General features: G+C 34.4%; 2 protein-coding genes and 1 pseudogene across 2 annotated transcripts; 1 reads left to right on the forward strand and 2 right to left on the reverse strand.

Moving 5' to 3' along the window:
- The first annotated feature begins 2,806 nt into the window (after positions 1-2,806).
- On the forward strand, positions 2,807-5,429 carry LOC144548247 (G-type lectin S-receptor-like serine/threonine-protein kinase At2g19130 pseudogene; annotated as a pseudogene).
- A 3,394-nt stretch (positions 5,430-8,823) lies between these two features.
- LOC144548724 (U-box domain-containing protein 33-like) lies at positions 8,824-12,923 on the reverse strand. The gene is made up of 4 exons (XM_078297451.1): positions 12,795-12,923; positions 11,737-11,982; positions 10,334-11,170; positions 8,824-9,729 (listed from the first exon to the last, which is right to left on the reverse strand). The coding sequence occupies exons 1-4, from the start codon at positions 12,843-12,845 to the stop codon at positions 8,986-8,988; spliced, it is 1,878 nt and encodes a 625-aa protein (XP_078153577.1). The 5' UTR covers positions 12,846-12,923; the 3' UTR covers positions 8,824-8,985.
- Positions 12,924-13,081: 158 nt separating this feature from the next.
- On the reverse strand, positions 13,082-15,794 carry LOC144548329 (heat shock 70 kDa protein 15-like). The gene is made up of 3 exons (XM_078297001.1): positions 15,721-15,794; positions 13,464-14,649; positions 13,082-13,204 (listed from the first exon to the last, which is right to left on the reverse strand). Exons 2-3 carry the CDS (start codon positions 14,232-14,234, stop codon positions 13,082-13,084), a joined length of 894 nt encoding a protein of 297 aa, XP_078153127.1. The 5' UTR covers positions 14,235-14,649; positions 15,721-15,794.
- Positions 15,795-19,640: the final 3,846 nt, after the last annotated feature.

Raw genomic sequence — 19,640 nt, forward strand, 5'->3', positions numbered from 1 at the left:
TATATAACTTATAAATTAATTATTTAGTTTCAATAAGGTTGCACAATAATTTATTGCCTTCGTATTATCAAATAACATAATGATATATAGTGGTGAACTAAGGGGCACTTGTCGTTAACCGTTGACTGTCTTGTCAAAATGTAACTGTCGTGTAAGTCTTCTAATGGCCCACCTTTGACCAATTCAAACGTCATTGGGTCCCACCACTTGACGCTAGAGACGAGAAGTGGTGGGACCACTATATCTTCTAGTGGTCAAGTGGCGGGACCAGTATAGACGAAGCCAGTCTACCACTATAGTCGACGCTAGAGACGCTATAGGGGGATACATGAAATTCTCCCCTCAAGATATTATAGACCATTAACTATTGAAAGATTGTATCACCTGATTATATCTTCTACCAGTCTACCAGTCTACCACTATAGACGAAGCCATAACAGCCGCAAATAAATAGAAAAATAAAATTTAAAACAGTATCAAAAACTCAAAATCACACTACATTAATTGTGCAACTTTTTTTTTTTTTCCAATTTGCAATATAGTAAAGAAAAGAGGAAACAGGGAAACATCCAGATTATGCACACGGAAAATTTAAATTGAGGAGCAACATATTGATTCCAACTTCATTACTAATTAACCACTTAACCAATCGGCAACTGACTAAATATCAAGTTTTAAGTAATCTAACTTAGAAATAACAGAAGTAACTGATTGAAAAAAAAAAAAAAACCTAGTCACCTTATGTACAAAGGGACCGTTCGACAACAAGGGATTAAGAGTTGAGGATTAAGAGCTTAATGAGCGCCAATGACCTGATGTTTAGTTGTTTTAATCCGTGAATAAAAGTTAAGGAAGCTAAATAAAGGGATAGAAGTGTCTTAAGTTTCGAGCAAAAGAAGGTTAGAGAAGGTGATTTTAATTCGCGCTAAAGAATCAGTGTTTGATAAGATTAAGCGACTAAAGAAGTTAAAAAAAGTGAATTAAGTCTTAAGGAGACTTAATCCCTTATTGCTGAACAGCTCCAATGAAATTAATCCACCTTGGATACCTTTTCTCTGCGTGATTGATTAATGATTATCAAGGTTAACGCATTCTGGATCAGAGCGAGAACTTGTACTGAACTTGCTCAAACAATTAAAAGGAATTCCGGCTTTGTGCCCTTTTCATAAATTGGTGATTTGTCTTTCAGAGGAACAATAGATCGATTTATATATCACATAAAAAAACCGCTGCTGTTACTTCTGTCTCTTCTCAAAACCCATAAAAGAAGACCCAAAAAGAGCAAAACTCCATCTGAAATTTTGACAAGAAAATTCGTGAGCTCCAAGTCAAATTATATCAAGAGCTGGACGAGAAAAAAATTCACTAAGTTATTGCTCATTTGTGTAAGAAATTAAAAAATAAGTCATACTGCAAAGAAAACATATTAAACATAGAAAATGATACAACTGGGACTGGCACACTGTAAACGCACTTGGCAGCTGTCCCTGCGGGCTACCCGCATCCATCTCTACCTCAAGCAATGTTTCAATGCCTATTTGATCTGCTTTTACTTTTTGATCATTGGATGCACCTTGCATTAATCCAAACCATTCAAAAATGATGATCTAATAGCCTCGGAAATGCATCCCCAATAATTTTCACTTCTCGAAATCCAATAATTTAACAAGTGACACGCACAGTGTTGTAAAAAATAGTCGTTTAGTCAGACTAATCAGCTGATTAGTTGTTGGAGGTGAACAACCATTACAAATTTATTGTTTGTTTCTGTTTATACAGCTAATTAGTTGGTCATTTTTTTTTTTTTTGCATTTATCTGTTATATGTATTATCCTTTGTCTTGTCTGATTTGAGTTTTTCTAAATGACAATTTCATAAAACTTATTATTAACAATAAAACGAAGTTAAAGTTTATTTGATAAGTTCGATGAATTAAATTAATTATTTTTAATGATTATAAGTATATGCAAATAACTTTAATAAAAACACATAACTATCCGTTAAATTTCGATTAATCACTTAACGGTGCTCTATCTGTCTGACAAATGCATACCATTATATACAACAGTGGACGCCTGTTGCAAATGCTACTTGCTTGCCCCTTTTAAACCCACATGAATCCTTCTTTCGAAAGAGCACAAGTACATCAGAAGGCTGAGATCGATGTATAGTCGTTTAAAAATAATAAAAGGCTACATTAATCTGTGCCACAACACTCTGAACTTGAGATTTTTGTTACAATCGCTTAGAGTGGGAAAAATGGCATGGCGGAGCCAGCTCTGTCACGGAATAGCACGGCACGTGTTACTGTATTGTACAGTGACTCGCGTGTGATAACCATTTGCGTGCCGTGACCACCTCTAGACATTTGATCACGGCACGGCACGACACGTTTTTTTCACTCTACAATCGCTAATTACTCAAAAACATTATTTTGTCCTATTCAAAAGAATTGGTGGATTTAAATGAAGAGACTCGAGGTCAATTAATGTCTCTCTGTCTGACCCTAATAGTGACAACCTAATTTTCGACGACTTAAAATAAACAAACCAATCAATATGATGAGATAAAATGTCTTTCTCAGTGGAATTCCAACTTAATGTATAAGAAAGAGTCAAAAAGCAAAGAAAATTGCTATAGCAACAGAGAAGGAATGTCAGATTGATAAAATTATGACAGAGACGACCAACCAGTTTTTATTAACCACAATAAAGTGCAAAAACAAATATATATTCAACAAATGCCTGTATTTCACTTATTATTACTGTCAATTTAGTTCCCTCCTACAAAAAGTTGAGTGTACCCCTCAGAAGTTCAAATTTTATCATTTTTCTTTCATTAGCCATGGCTTCTCCAAAACCTGATAGCTTTCTCCCCTTTCTCTTCTTCCTCTGTCTTAGTACACCTTCTATCTTGTTTGCATCTGATCACATCTCCATCGACAATTCTCTCTCAGGAAACAAAATTATAAGCTCTCAAGGTGGAAAGTTTGTGCTCGGTTTCTTCCAGTTAGGTAACAAATCAATGTCTCCAAATTACTATCTTGGTATTCGGTACAAGAATGTGTCCAAGTCAACTCCCGTTTGGATTGCAAACAGAAATGCACCTATCTCTGATCCAAACACTAGTGAGCTAAGAATTTTACCTAGCGGAAATATGGCTCTTTTAGATCAAAACAAAACCCATATTTGGTCTACGAATGTGACCTCTCTAAGCTCAAACTTCACAATTTGTACATTGTTAGATACTGGGAACCTTGTGTTAATTTATAGTTCCAATCAAACTGCCTCATTCTTATGGCAAAGCATGGATCACCCGACCAATACATTGTTACCTGGTGCTAAATTTGGGAGAAGTAAAGCATTGGGCCGACAGAGGTTGGTTTCATGGAAGAGTTCTGCTGACCCGGCAGAAGGGATCTTCTCATTGGAGATAGACCCAAATGGATCTAATCAATATTTCCTTTCCTGGAACAGATCAAAACATTACTGGACAACTGAAGAGTGGGATGGTAAAATATTTAGTAACTTACCAGAAATGTATGTAAATTACAAAATATTCAACTTTGAGTATGTCACAAATGAAAACGAATCCTATTTCACATACTCATTGAAGGATGGAAGCAATGATAACCATATGTTAGTGCTAGATATAGGGGGGCAACTAAAGCATATGAAATGGCGGGAGGAATCACAACAATGGATGTATTTATGGAGTCAACCACAAGAACAGTGTGATGTCTATGCTCTATGCGGTCCCTTCGGGAATTGTGATGCAAAAAGCTTACCGTATTGCAGTTGTGTGAAAGGTTTTAAAGAAGTAAGTTCCATAGATTGGGACCTTGGGGATCTAAGTGAAGGTTGTCAAAGGAACATTCCCCTGCAATGTGACTTGACAAATGGTTCATCACCAAATCAAGAAAAGGATCGTTTTTTTGAAATATCAGGTGTAAGCCTACCAGATAAGCCACATATGTTAAACAATGTTAGTGTAAAAGATTGTGAAAGAGTATGTCTGGAACATTGTTCTTGTAATGCATATGCATATAATAGTAACAATTGCTCGATTTGGTACGGTAGTTTTCTTAATATGCATCAAGAGACAGATGGGTCCATAGGAGACACACTATTTTTTCGTTTGTCAGCATTTGAGTTCAAGAAGCCCAGCCACATGAAAAAGGAGATAATTTGGGTTATATTTGGATCTCTCTTGGGTCTTTTAGCTTGTGCAATTATTATTTTTTATTTGGTCTCCAGGTACCAAAGGAGAAGGTTTGTTTTAGCCACCAGTGGATTAGAAAGTGGCTTGGTTGCATTTAGATATGGTGATCTGCAGAGAATGACAAGTAAATTTTCAGAAAGGCTTGGTGGGGGTAGTTTTGGTTCAGTGTTTAAGGGAACATTACCAAATTCTTTTTTTGTTGCAGTGAAAAGGCTAGATGGGATTCTCCAATTAGGGGAAAAACAATTCCGAAATGAAGTAAGCACAATTGGCATTGTTCAACATGTAAATCTAGTTCAGTTGAGGGGGTTTTGTTGTGAGGGGGACAAAAGGCTACTGGTTTATGATTACATGGAAAACGGATCATTAGATAAACTACTATTCCGAGGAAAATCTACTATTTTAAATTGGAATAGACGATACCAAATTGCGCTCGGAGCAGCACGGGGATTGGCATACCTCCATGAGAGTTGTAGAGATTGCATTATTCATTGTGATGTTAAGCCTGAGAATATCTTACTGGATGAACTCTATGTTCCAAAGGTAGCCGATTTTGGCATGGCGAAACTTATTGGGAGAGAATTTAGTAGGGTTTTGACCACTCTAAGAGGGACAATTGGATATCTAGCTCCAGAATGGATAGATGGAGTGCCAATTAGTGCAAAAGCAGATGTTTACAGCTATGGCATGGTTCTTTTTGAACTGATATCAGGAAGAAGAAATTCAGAACTAGAAGGGGAAAATGTTGATTTCTTCCCTATGCTGGCTGCTAAAGAATTAAACGAAGGAAATATGCTCACATTATTGGATCCCATTTTGAATGGAGATGCCAACTTAGAAGAGGTTGAGAGAATGTGTAGAGTTGCTTGCTGGTGCATTCAAAATGAAGAGTACCACCGTCCCACCATGAGTCAAGTGGTGCAAATTTTTGAGGGTGTTTTGGAAGTTAGCCCACCGCCTATACCAAGCTCTCTTAAAGCTTTGACGGAGAGCCCAAAGGAATTGGTTTTTTTCGAAGAGCATTCCCTAGGAGGGTAAATGTTTTCAGTTCGTAGTTTTCAATTCTAAATCTCCCCTTTTTATTTATAGCAATTTGCTGTTCCTGGAATATCAGTATGCACATTTTTATTTTTTTATTGAGTGCTTGTATTAAATCTTTGCTTTTTGTTTGGCTTTTTCAGCTGATATTATGTAGTAATAACATTGGCTTTTCAACTGATACTATGTAGTAACTAATGTTGTTGTTGTTGTTGTCATGAAGGAATATTTACATATATGACATTAATTAGAATGGATTCAATGTTTTTTTTCTTCTATTTTCCTTCTGGTACGGTAAAATTAGAGCATTTGCGTCCTTTAAATTAAATTAAATTGAAAATTTGAAAATTAATCACTAGCTTGTTTTAATTAAGTTTGTGACTCGTTTAAAATTAATTTAAAAAAAAGTTTATAATTAGCTTGTTTGATTTAGACTCAGTCGAGTTTAAGCTTAATTAGTATGGCTCGGCATGTTTCTTAACTCGTTGCAACAAAAAGATGAAATTATTTCTCGGCTTGTATGTAGTTTATACATGGCCTATAACATCAATTAAATCTGCGCAATTTTGTATTTATATATCCTGATCACAACACAAACGAACTAGTACTTTCAGCTCGGCTTAAATCATATTCAACTCGGCTCGTTCCGAAATGAGCCTAGTCTAAACTAATTACTTGACTTGTTTACACCGTAGCATGTGGTATTCTGTTTCCACCAGAACCTATGCGCAAAGAAATGGATCATGAAGATGAAGATAGAGAAATCTTTTGAATTCCAAGCTCGAACATGATCCAATTCGATTCAGCTCTCAAAATAGGCTCACAAATGAGCACACCAATATCTCTATTTTTAAATGAGTCCGTCTACTTGACATCGGTGTTACTTCTGTTTTTTTTTTTTTTTTTTTTTTTTTTTTCCAGCTTGAAATAGGCCCACAAATAGCCACACTAATATCTGTATCTCGAAATGAGTCTGGCCACACTAATATCTTGAACTTTAGTCCACCCAACATCACAATAACCATACATCTACATTCATCTACAGTAGCCACATCAAAGTTTTGTATAATCGAAAATTAATTCTGTAGGAAGAGAAAAAAAATGTGTAAACTTTTCTAATAATTATCATGAAGACAATTATGACAAATCTTTATTTCAGCATTGGTAATGCATGGTGCTCTTCTGTACTTACTAGTCTAGATTCTGCAACAAATTAAAACCCACGATGTTCCTATTTTGATACCGGTTTAATTAAGGACCCCCAATTGGTCATGTATTGAAACTGAACTGACCAAGTATTTAGTTAAATTATATAGTTTACAATTAACAAAAAATAAATACTGCTAATAAAATTTCATCAATTGTTACATACTAAAAGTAGAAATTAATTACATCTAAAAGAAAAAGATGTTGTTCGAGAAATAATTTTTTTTGTTTATTTGACTAATTTGCAAAACTTACAATTATTGAATTTTACAATTTCTTCTATTTTAGAATTATGTAGATTCAAGCCGAATTGGAATTGCAATGTAGAATGCTTGAACTGAAGAAATCATGAAGATATTTATCAAGAATTTAATTTGTAATATTTTAAAGTCGGTAAAGTATTTTTGATGTTGTTTCAACAGGATAAAAACGTTAGTAACGTTTGTAAAACGTTATAACGATTATATCTTAAGAAAACGATGTGAAACAACTCGATCAAAGTCAGAAAACATCAAAAACGTTGCTGTAACGTTTTAAAAAGTTATAACGTTTTCTGTAACGTTTTAAAAAGTTATAACGTTTTCTGTAACGTTTTAAAAAGTTATAACGTTTGTGGAAAAAACTGTAACATTTTAAAAAGTTGGTAACATTTTAATTAATTTTCACACTTCAGAAATTCCTGATTTTGATCAAGTTTTTACAGTGCAAAACGTTATGTAACGTTTTACTGAGTTTTCAGACAATTTGAAAACCTAAAATCGCAAAGAAAAAACATTGTAATGTTTTGTAAAAACGTTGTAACGTTTTAGCTCAAATTGCTCTTTCTAGAGCTGTCTCTATAAATAGAGCTGTGGGGTATGTTCCCCACTTTAAAACCTAGCCATCCCTAATTGCAAAAGAGGTGATTTTCTGTGAGCTTGGTTCCACCATTGTTGATTGAGCTTAAAACTTCAATATCTCTCAAACAACCTCAAATCTACTTCACTAATCTCAAGTTAGATTAGGTTAGAGTGATCTATTGAGTGTTTCTCTTATTCATCTAGACTTTAAGACTTCGTTCTCACCTTGAGTAGCTCGTGTGACTTCCCTTGGTTGTAAGGGCTCGTCGGCGCTCATTTCAAGTAGCTTGTGCGACTTTTTTTGGTTGTAAGGGCTCACCGGCGCTCATCTTTTATTGGCCGTGTGATTTTCCTTGGTTGTAAGGGCTCGCCGGTTCACAAGTTGTAATCATTTCGTATTGGGTAATAGAAAGGCGCACCACTTGAGGTTGCGAAGCCCCGGAGACGTAAACATTTGTTTTGCCTAACTCCGTTAACATCCCACGTGTCAAATTTCTTTAAACTCATCTATTTACTTTTAATTGCATTTATTTTCAGTTTTTGAGCTAATTAGCGGTGCCCTTAAAGATAACAAAAGAAAAAGTCTAAGTGGTGATTGGAGCATATTATTTTAAAATTTGTCTGGGTAAAATGCTAAACAAAAAAATTCAACTAAATTATTTCCAGATGATTATGTTGCTTATAAAGTGAGTTGAAGGATATAGAGTGATGCTGTGCAAAGTGTCAGTTATAAGCTCAAATGGGCCCAAACTTTAGATTCTGACTCCAATAGGAAGAATTTTTTTTTCACAGTGCTCATCATCAGGATTAATCAAAGGCTCAGATACTTATAATGTGCGGCGCCAAGTTTTCTTAGCGAAACGTTTGTGTCAGCAAAGTTTTTTGTAGCGATTACAGTAATACACTAAAAAGAATAAAATATTAAAAACATATCCATAATATGTACTTCTTTTAGAATGAAATTAACAAACTGACAGCAGGTTCATAAACATATAAGAAACCAATAGAAAATTTTAAAAATTAAAACCTATATAAAATTGAGTACCTTCCATTGAAATAAAACATAGACTGCTAGAAAATATTTGGGAAGAAAGGAGATGTACTCTGAGAAGAAACGTGTGTAATTTTGCTATCTTAAACCATCAATTCTTAATGCTAGCTAATATCTGTAATTTCTACAACTTCATTAATGCCAACACTACATTGACATAATTACAGCTTTCGCTCATTCCTTGCAAAGTTTCGCTCATAATTACAGCTTTTGGATCATGGCACTACATTCTCATAATTACAGCTTTTGCTCATTCCTTGAAAAGGAGATGTACAGCCGATGGTGATGGTAGCTTTCATTCTTGCAAAGTTTCCCACCCATGCTGGTGGAATCTATGTCAAGAGCAAAGAGAAGTGATAAAGGATGCATCTGCCAAAGTGCCAAGCAACGAATAGCCATGAAGGGTAAAGCATAATTGTAATGCATTATAGGGAACATCCAACAGGTTTTGTAATCATACAATCAAACTAAAAACATCCAACAGGTTTTGTAATCATACAATCAAAATAATTATTGCTCACAGGTTTACATAATATTGCTGAAATGAATTTGCCAACTTGGCTATGCTAGTTGATTGAAACAAATATAAAAGACACCAGCACCAACAAATAAGCTAGTATAGGAAGTCCCTCAGCTATTAGTCACAAAATACCGTGGAAATAGGGAAGCTGTCCATGACGATGCTGGTGCAGAAGCAACTTCTAGCATAGACTTGATCTCCTTCAACACTTTAGTTGATAGATCAGGCCTATTTTTTCTAATTGGGTCGCTGCATCTGAGACCCAATGAGATCATTTTCTTCGCCTCCTTAAACGGCCAGGGACCTGCCGAAGCATCGATTAATGTCTTCAATGTACCCTTCTTCTGTGCCTCCTCCACCAAGGGCCTTAAACCCTGCGGGTTTTTGCATGTAACAAGTCGTAACAACAAAATACCAAAAGAATAAGCATCATATTGAGGAGTTATCTTCCCTATTGATATGTACTCCAGGTCCATGTAGGCAAGTGTTCCCCTAGGACAATCTGTCCAGTGGTATGGTATACTTGCGCTGGCTGTGAAGTCAAGTTCACGGCAGAGGCCAAAGTCACAGATTTTACTTGTGTCGTTCTCATCAAGAAGGATGTTGTCAGGTTTTAGATCTCCATGAACAATACCATGAGGTTCGCTACAGTGTAAGAAGCTTAGTGCAGAGCAAATCTCAAATGCAATACGAACTCGTGCTTGCCATGAGAGGGGCAAAGTGTTGTTTTTGCATCGTAGACGATCTTCTAGGCTACCATTTGGTAGGTACTCGTAAATAAGTGCACAGCTCTCTGCACATGCCCCTATGAATTTCACAAGGTTTGGATGCTGTACCTTGCTAAGAATTTCAATCTGTGATGTTTAAATAGATAATTTCTCATTAAATACAAATATGAAATCTCCTAGTGAGTAGTCAATGCTAACAGAACTATGCATAAATTTTATACAGACACCAAAGCATAATTACCAAAAAATAATGGTACAAAATACGTATGTAGTTTCATGTTCTTCAATCAGTCTTTATGTACGTAGTTTGCTTTGTTTTGATTGGTTGTTGTTTATTTATTTTTTGCATAATGGTATAAATTGTCCAAAAATATCCTTAACAAATTTTCAGTTTCATCCTTTGATGGTAGAAATCGGAATTCATTTTCCATATTTGAGGGATCAACTGATGTTAGAGTGAAATTAAGAGCAGCTAGAAAAATCCATCAAGACATGGTATGAAAATGCTTTCTCTTCCTTTTCTATGGTAATTATCTCTTTCTCGCTGTTACGTACTCAAGTAAAATTTGCATCGAATTCTGTTTAAGTAAAAGTTGTGGGAAATAACTCCAGCTGAAACTCTTCTGCTCCTGGACTGCTTCCTTTTTTCAGAATCGATATCTTTATTGCAACTGTATTATTTATGTTTATTTAAATAAACATATATATATAAACTGAATAAAGTGGATACCTCCTGATTGAAGTCTTCTGTTCCGTGGCGGCTTCCCTCTTTTAGCATCTTTATTGCACAAGGAGTATTGTTGAGGATGCCCTTGTACACAATGCCAAACCCACCTTCTCCAAGTTTAAATGACTCATCGAAATTGTTGGTCGCATTTTGGAGCTCTGAGTAGCTGTATTCACTACAGCAGTTTGCCACTTCTACCATGGACTTCAGCTCCTTGAACACTTCGGTCGACAAATCAGGCCTATTCTTTTTAATTAAATCACTGCATCTAAGGCCCAATGAGATCATTTTCTCGGCCTCCCTAAATGGCCAGGGACCTGCCGAAGCATCGATGAATGCCTTTAATGTACCCTTCTTCTGTGCCTCCTCCACCAAGTTCCTTAATCCCTGTGGGTCTTTGCATGTCACTAGCCGCAACAAGATAATGACAAATGAATAAACATCATATTGAGGAGTTGTCTTCCCCGTTGGCAAGTACTCCGGGTCCATGTAGGCATGGTATGGTATACTTGCGCTGGCTGTGAAGTTAAGTTCACGACAGAGGCCAGAGTCGCAGATTTTACTTGTGTTGTTACTATCCAGAAGGATGTTGTCCGGTTTTAGATCACCATGCACAATAACATGAGGTTTTCTACTGTGTAAGAAGCTTAGTGCAGAGCAGATCTCAAATGCAATACGAACTCGTGCTTGCCATGAGAGGGGCGAAGTGTTGTCTTTGCATTGTAGACGGTCTTCTAGGCTACCATTTGGTAGGTACTCGTAAATAAATGCACGGGACTCTACACATGCCCCCACAAGGTTCACAAGGTTTGGATGACACACCTTGCTTAAAATTTTAACCTATGTTGTTTAAATCAAGTATATTCTGGTTAATTGTAATATATAGTCTCCCTAGACCTAGATATGTGTTATGAATGCTTATAAACTATACATATTTCCAATACAGAGGTTGAACTTTCTCCAAAATATATTACAGTACATAATATGTATGTAGTTCAATACTTAGATGTTCTAGTCTTCTTGTACTATTCTGCATACATTGTATTCGTTTAATCCATGGTTGTTTATCATTTCTATTTTTACCTAACAATATACTCTATCGAAAGAAAAGCCAAAACAATTGCATATCGTTAGATGAGAGAAATCAGATTATTTGTCTTTTTATATTCCAAGGGTTAATTGACCTTAAGAGTGAAAGGATGAAATGTAATCTGGATTAAAACCATCCCGACATTGTAAGGATTTTAATTGACTACGAAATTTGTAGTGGTAGCTTTTCCTGAGTGATTGTAGATGGCCTGAAATTAAAGAAGATTCCTCTTCCTCACTGGTTATTATATACCTTGGCATTTGAGTTTTATTTAAAATAAACATGTATAAATATATATACTGACTAAGGTACATACCTCCTGATTGAATTCCTTTGCTCCTAGACTGATTCCTTCTTTCAGAATCTTTATCGCAACAGTTTTAGTATTGTGGAGGATACCCTTATACACAATGCTAGTCGCACCTTCTCCAAGTTTGAATGAATCATGGAAATTGTTGGTTGCATCTTGGAGCGCTGAGTAGTTTTCAGTAAAGTAGTGTGACTCGGAAAGACAATATGACTCATCCTGTGTTTTCTCCAATCTTTCTATATGGTGCATGTTCTGGTGGTTCAATTAATAGAAATCACATAGGACATAAATTAGTGAAGTAATTGGTGAAGATATGATGTCTAATACTAAATTAAAACAAAAGGTAGTAAACAAACAACATAATTAAGAAATTTACTTCCATCTTCGAAACTTCCCAAAACAGTAAACGCACATAACAAGTTCTTTTGAGGAGACCATACTATCTCCCGCAATGATATATTTTAAAATTAGTAGACCTCACAGAATTATTTTTATAAACCATAATTAATTAAATTTATTTTAGCAAAGCAGCATGATTACTTTTTTTTTACAAAAACCATAATGACCGAATCCCCAATTCGGTCTCCACATTTTACTTTTTTCTAAACTGAATTGGGGATTCGGCCTCTCTTTGTTTTGAAACAGGGGATGTCCCCAGCAGAAACAGGAGCTCTTTCTGGCTGAAACAGATTGTTCCTAAACGAAACAGGGTCTGTCCCAGGCAAAAACAAAGCCGAAATAGGGACCGAAACAGAAGAAAATGTGGAAAAAAAATAGGGGCTGTCCCTGGAGGAAACAGGCCGAAACAGAGGAAAATGTGGAGACCAAATGCCCAATTCGATCTCTCAGAAAAGTAAAATTTGGAGACTGAATTGGGGATTCGGTTCTTATGGTTTTTGTAAAAAAAAAAAAAAAAAGTAATCATGCTACTTTGCTAAAATTAATTTAATTAATTATAGTTTATAAAAAAAATTCGACCTCTTATCCAAATCTGTTGAAGATATGTAATTTGCTTAACCATGCAAAAACATAAACAAAATGAGAGGGCTAGGGGCGGGGTTAACCTTTTCAAGAAAGTCATTTAGATAGGTCAATAAATGTCCTTCTTTTTCCATGGCTCTTCTCCAAAGGAACTTTTCGGAATCTTTTGCATTTTCCTCTTGAGAATTTAACTCACTTGAAACTAATTCTGAAGTTTCCAGAGCTCTAGTCTTCTAACACCAAAACAACATTATAAGTACCATGAAGGAATAACATATTATATAGATTTATTGATCTAGTAACAAGGCTATTCCTTTTTTCTTTCTTTCCTTTTCATGGGTTTTCACTGAGATCCAATAAAGATATGTTCTCATTTTAGTATTCCTTCTTTTTCCATGGCTCTTCTCCAAAGGAACTTTTCGGAATCTTTTGCATTTTCCTCTTGAGAATTTAACTCACTTGAAACTAATTCTGAAGTTTCCAGAGCTCTAGTCTTCTAACACCAAAACAACATTATAAGTACCATGAAGGAATAACATATTATATAGATTTATTGATCTAGTAACAAGGCTATTCCTTTTTTCTTTCTTTCCTTTTCATGGGTTTTCACTGAGATCCAATAAAGATATGTTCTCATTTTAGTATTTTTCTAAACCATATTTTTCGAAACACAGTAATTAACACTCATATGTATCACAAATATTATGATTAATTAAGAGAACTGAGAATGTATGTGCATAAGAAATAGTTACCAGGTTGTGTATCGTTTTGTTCATCCCCGTTATATTTAGGTGTGCTCCATGCATATAACAACCAGTTGCAACGTGTTCATAACTATGGCCTGTCTGTCTTTCGTACTCATAACTATAAGTTGTATGTCTTTCTTTTTTCCCAAAAATTTTAGTCAATATGTCAATAATTGCTGGAATGGAGCATCCCTTTCCAATGGCCTCTAAAGAGTCAACCTTCTGCACATTCAACCCGGATTCACTTAACGCATTCTTCAATGCCACCTCAATTTTTTTCAATATCGAAATGCTCAAGATTTCAAACTCTTTCCTCGTTATTGACCCCTTAATATCTGTGGAACCTGAAAACTTCTTAATGCAAAAGGATGCCTCACTGTTGTAGCTTAGATTGATCTTCAACCTCTCACAAGTCTCACTGAGGCGAACACAATCACTGCTGTTTTTAGACACATCAATATTATATTTCTTTCTAATCTTAGATGCAAAATGATTAAACAACACCTTATCAAATTGCCTTCCTCCTAATGACTTGGAATAACCCTTGTACAAAATATTCACGGACGTTTCACTTTCAAATCGACTACTATTTGAGCAGTCCTCTTTGAACTCAGCAAAGCAAACTTGCATGCTGGCATGGCCAATATCAACAAATGCCACAATACCTTTTGGAGTTAAGCACATACTTTTATGTGCCATTATCATGGCTGTTGTTTCATCGAGGAGGGAGAAATCTTTACGTAAACCAACAATTTCTGCAGCATGGAGCACGTCCATCTTTTGTTGTTCTGTGAAGTCGATCGATCGGAATCCCAATACAACGACGACGAAGAGGAGAGCGAAAATAGTCTCTTGCTAGAAATTTCGGAGTGGAAATCAACATAGCAAGAATCTCAACAGGGGTGAATGCTCTGTCTTCTCCCTTACATCTACCGTGGACTAAGGGACATCCATCAGGACCTTCAATTACTCTAAATGGAACGAAATCAAGCTCCATTTGCAGCTCTGGATCAGAGAATTTCCTACCCAAAAGACACTTGATTTGAGAGATGTAGGTGTTGACATGATACGGTGGGAAATCAACAAATGGAGGCCGTCCCCCCTCACACACAAAACAGCAACTCCAATTGCCCAAATCAATCCCCAGCTCCAGCATACTCCTATCTGGTGGTCAAAACATTATTTTTTATTTCTGCCATGTAAAAAGAACAAGAAATCAACCCTAGTATTAATATAAAAAAATAACATTTAATTCACATTGCAAGATAAATTGAATTACCACCACCAAATATTAAGTCAACTTGACAGTACTGAGCAAATTTAACTCCAACAAAATTGTCTATTTCGGTGATATCTCTTCAAATATTTTATTTAAATAATATAAATTTTTCCATTCAATGACACACTCTACTTCCATAAGCATATGAGGGCATACGCTTATAAATCATTTTTGCGTTTTTAATGTCCAAATGGTCGATCTGAAGTACTCAAAATGTTTTCCATACTAGAATGTGCTTGGAGACCAAATTTTATATTTTTTTAATTTTTTTTACTATTTATTAAATCACTTTGAAAATTGCTGATCCGGTGGTCTAGAAATTTTTACTGTTCACAGTAAAACAGCGATTTTCAAAGTGGCTTAATAAATAGTAAACAAATTTAAAAAAATATAAAATTTAGTCTTCAAGAACATTTTAATATAGAGAATATGTTGGAAGGTTCGAATCGGTTGTTTGAATTTTCAAAATGAAAATATGGTGTGAAGTACAAATGTGTTTTACTCCATGGCTCACCCAAGTCAACCTCTATTTATTTGAAACTTCCAAAAAATAATAATTTCCTTGTTCAAACAACCGATTCGAAACATCTGACAAATAAGAATATGAAATCTGAAACAGCAACTCCAACCCGACTTTTACCAAATAGCTATTATTGTACCAAACAAGTCAAGACTCAATAAACATAAAAATTATCGGGGGTACTAGCTCTACTTTGATTAGTTTCTGTTGTAGGTTGTCCATCCCAATTACTTACAACTAATTAGGAATCTAGCTTTATGCTGAATGCTTGGCGTGTGTGAGCAATTTGATCGATATGAACCACCACAAACACACCTAAGAAGGAAACTAATCAAAAGCAATTTGCAAGGAATTAAAGCTTCACCAAGAAATCTCAATTTGGTATTACCCAGATAAACCAGAAAGGAATCTAACTCATGAAGTTAATAAATATTAAAAACACAATGGAGGTGGCAAATACTTACGGGAATAAATTGATGCTGCTCCTTCTGTCACCACCCCTTTTTTGGTTTTCTCCTAGATCTCACTCTCTTTATTGTTTGAATTTATTCAGTTAACCTTCTCTCTCTTTGATTCAGATCTCTCTGTCTGCCTCTCTAATCTCTCTCCCTCTCTCTCTCTCTCTCTCTCTCGATGATTGGTAGTTGCTGCTAACGATAAGCATTGACTTGGCTTTCGTGGACTTTGTCTTATTTTCACATTATAGCACTTTGCCACCATTTCAAATGGGACATGCAAAAAGAGCATTTCGTCAAACACTGTGTGCGTAAAATTTGACAGACGATCCAACAAACTATAATGAGTATGAGTTTGGTTAGTATAACATCAGTGTCATTTAAGCTTATATAACACCAACTCTATAACCTATCGAATCGATTTCAAACGGTGAATCCAAACCGTTCAAATCAATTTACTTCATTAGTTGTGCGTTTACATGCAAATTTATAAATTTTTGAATTTATTTAGTATTAAATCAAGGGGTCAAATGAGTGAGTTTTTAAGTTAATTTTAATACATTCATTTTTCAACATTTTTATCGCTTGATTTGATACTAAAATGACTCGAAAATATAAAAAATTTGCATTTAAATACATTACTCATAAAGTAAATCGGTTTCTATTTGGATTAATCGTTCAAAATTTATTTAATCAATTTTGAAGTTAGTGTCATATGACACCGATGTCATACTAGCTGGACTCAACTATAATATACAAAAGGAGAAAGGTTACGATGTTATGGATTGCATAGAGGGCCACTATGCAATGGCTCAATATTCGATTTTTTAAAATCCTAATGGTCGATCCAAACCGTTCAACATAATCTCCATATGAATATGTACTTGAAAACCAAATTTTATATTTTTTTAGATAAGTAGAAAATCACTTGATCTAAAAAATTATGCACCATTTAGATATTTGATTTTCTATCTATCTAAAAAATAGTAAAAAAATTCTAAAAAATATAAAATTTGGTTTGTAAGTACATATTCATATGGAGATTATGTTGAACGAATCGAATCGACCGTTAAAATTTTAAAAACTCGAATATTGAGCCGTTGCATAGAAGCCCTCTATGCAACCCATAACTCATACAAAAGAAGATATGAAATGTAATACAATCCATGTTCAGGATCTCGCAGCTCACTCTTCTCTGTTCTTGTTCATATCAGTGTTATCAAAACCGGATCGAACCGGTCAGTTGGACCGGAAAAAACCGAACCCAATCACCTATCCGGTTCGGTTCGTTTGAAAGACCACCTTGCAGAGTTAAATCGGGAAAACCGAACTAATTAACTGGTTTTTATTTGAAAACCACGAACCAACAACAACCTTTGTAAAAAATCCGGTTTAAAACCTGATATACTTTTTGTCACGCATAACAATGAACAAAGGGGGATTCACAGACGGGTGTTATCACCAAAAATTACTACAGCTTTTTTATCTCATATATTTTTCATAAAAGACCCTTATGTTTTAATATTATAAAATATTCAACCAAGTATATTATGCACCACAATTATTCATACACACATCTTGAAATAATTATTATTATGATTATTTCATTATTTACATTTTTATGAAATTTGGTACTGAAAAATCTTAAATTCGTATACCTTTATAATATAATAAACTTCTCATATAAAAATTAAAATGGTGGGACGCTATATTTTCTCAAAAAAAAAATATTTGTTATTTGCTGATAAAAAAAGTACTTTTATTATATTTTGCGGGGTGAACTTTCAATTAATCTATAAATTTATAATTATTATTTCATATCTACGTGTGATTTTTACTATATAAAAACTTTTTTTTATATATATCTCATAAATATACAAATATTTAAAAAATCAGTTATCGAACCGATTATACTGGCCCAACCAGTGAACTATTAATCCGAAACAGACTGATTTATATCCAACAAATTAGACTACCGATTCTATTATGGCCCAAGCTGAAACTAACTTGAGAAATGAAATTTGACAGTTGACAGTTGACAGGCTAGAATGGAAACTTACTCATAACAAAAATTTACCAGAAGTGCCCGAATAAAGCCGAAGTCCTTTTAGGTGATCAGGGATTTTATTTCAAATCCACCTTGGAGACCAATTTGAAATCAACATTTGAAATCAACATTAAAAGGCGAAGTCCGAATAAAGCCGAAGCCCGAATAAAGCCGAAGTCCTATTTCCTTTGAAATCAACATTAAAAGGCCTTTTTGGGCCTACATGTAAACATATTTTAGGTGATCAGGGATTTTATTTCAAATCCACCTTGGAGACCAGTTTGATCATGTAAGTAGCAGTTTCTCGTACTTTGCATTTTGTTCTGGAAATCAAGCTATTTGTCTAGCAAAAGTGGTCAGTGACACCGTGATTTAGTTATATATATATATATGTATGTATGTATGTATGTAAAATCATCCTACAAGACTAAAGTAGCGTAGAATATAAATTTAGAGAGCGCATAGCTAGAGAGCATAACATATATAATAAAGATAAATTATGATATCTTGAGATGTGAGACCTTATTTCTTTAATAAAGACTTTATTTAAAAATAATAATAATAATAATGATAATAATATATATGTTCATATATACTATGCAATATGCATTCACTCAAACCCATAATGAATTATTCAGAAGATCCTCAGTTGCAAAGATTCTTTTAACTGTATATCATGTAAAGAATTAGATTTTAATCTAGTAGCAAAGACATATGACTTTTATGTAAAAGTCTTGAAATTCATAAATTGAAAAATTCTAGTAGCAAATTTGAACGAAAATATTTCTGGCTCCACGGATAAAAGACAAATATGCAATTTTACATTCTTTAACATTGATAATTATTTTGTCAATTGTAATAGCTGTTAAGTTTACTATCAATACCTATATTTTAATAAATGGAATATTCCATATTCAAAAAAGAAAAATCCGAAATCCACATGAATAAACAAGATTAGAGACCCTCTTTCAAATATCTATTAAAATGGTATGTATATTTTGATCCATTTCGAAAAAAATCTCAAGCGAGTCCAAAAAAATAAGTACAATTGGAAAGCGATATTTCTCCTTTCGTTTTAAAAAAAACTGTACATCACGTAATAGCTTATAAAATTTCAGTTGATGTAAGCTGGAAGTAGCTCTCTTGAGTCCTGACAAACTGGAAAAGACAAATAATTCAAATGTCACGCTTGTCCATTCCAAATAAGTATTACCAAATTACTGGTAACAGCAGGATAAATGCATGAACGCAATAGTGTATCTATGGTAAGATACACTTTCATCCCTAAGGTTTGCATTTATCTTTAATTATTTAACCGATGTATTCAAATTTGCAAATTTTATTCAACTGCTTTGCTTCGTACACTATATATAGCCATGAAGAGATGAGAGGAAGAAGACAATTAGAAGTCATCCCCATTCAAAATTAAGAGATATATTGGTCAATTTAATTTTTAAATAATTAAATAAAATGTTTAATAATTAAAAGGGATAGAAGAAAGCATGTCAAAATTGTTGAGATTTTTGAAATTATGGTGTTTTTATGGATAAATTGAATTGACAATTTTAAAAGTTTAGATAAGCATACTAGAAATTTTCTCTAAAGAAATAGGGGCTAGAAGTTATAATTTACGAAAAAGAAAGGAGAAAAAGGATTGATAAGCATCAGATTGACTTTATTAGATCAATATTGTCCGATGCCGATCGATTCACATCAAAATTTGTGTGGTCCATTTAGACCGAAATGTTTACTTCTAGCATTTCTCCAAAAAAAAAAATCCTCCTCTTTTCTGGAGAATTCGACTTCTACCACGACCACAGAACACCGGTGCAGACTCAAAGACTGGAGATCGCACTATGCCGATGCGGCCCCAAAAAGAGGC

Source organism: Carex rostrata, chromosome 33 (assembly GCF_964058835.1).
Source record: "Carex rostrata chromosome 33, lpCarRost1.2, whole genome shotgun sequence".
In the NCBI taxonomy this organism is placed as follows: Eukaryota; Viridiplantae; Streptophyta; class Magnoliopsida; order Poales; family Cyperaceae; genus Carex; species Carex rostrata.

What these genes read in the sequence shown, in the direction of transcription:
- LOC144548329 (XM_078297001.1), bottom strand. Translation starts at nt 14,234, where the DNA reads ATGGACGTGCTCCATGCTGCAGAAATTGTTGGTTTACGTAAAGATTTC. An exon ending in ACAAAACGATACACAACCTG is followed by an intron (nt 13,205 to 13,463) that starts GTAACTATTTCT and finishes TGGTGTTAGAAG; the next exon opens with ACTAGAGCTCTGGAAACTTC.
- LOC144548724 (XM_078297451.1), bottom strand. Translation starts at nt 12,845, where the DNA reads ATGGAAAAAGAAGGACATTTATTGACCTATCTAAATGACTTTCTTGAA. An exon ending in TAAATGACTTTCTTGAAAAG is followed by an intron (nt 11,983 to 12,794) that starts GTTAACCCCGCC and finishes TTGAACCACCAG; the next exon opens with AACATGCACCATATAGAAAG. An exon ending in CAGAAGACTTCAATCAGGAG is followed by an intron (nt 9,730 to 10,333) that starts GTATCCACTTTA and finishes TAAACATCACAG; the next exon opens with ATTGAAATTCTTAGCAAGGT.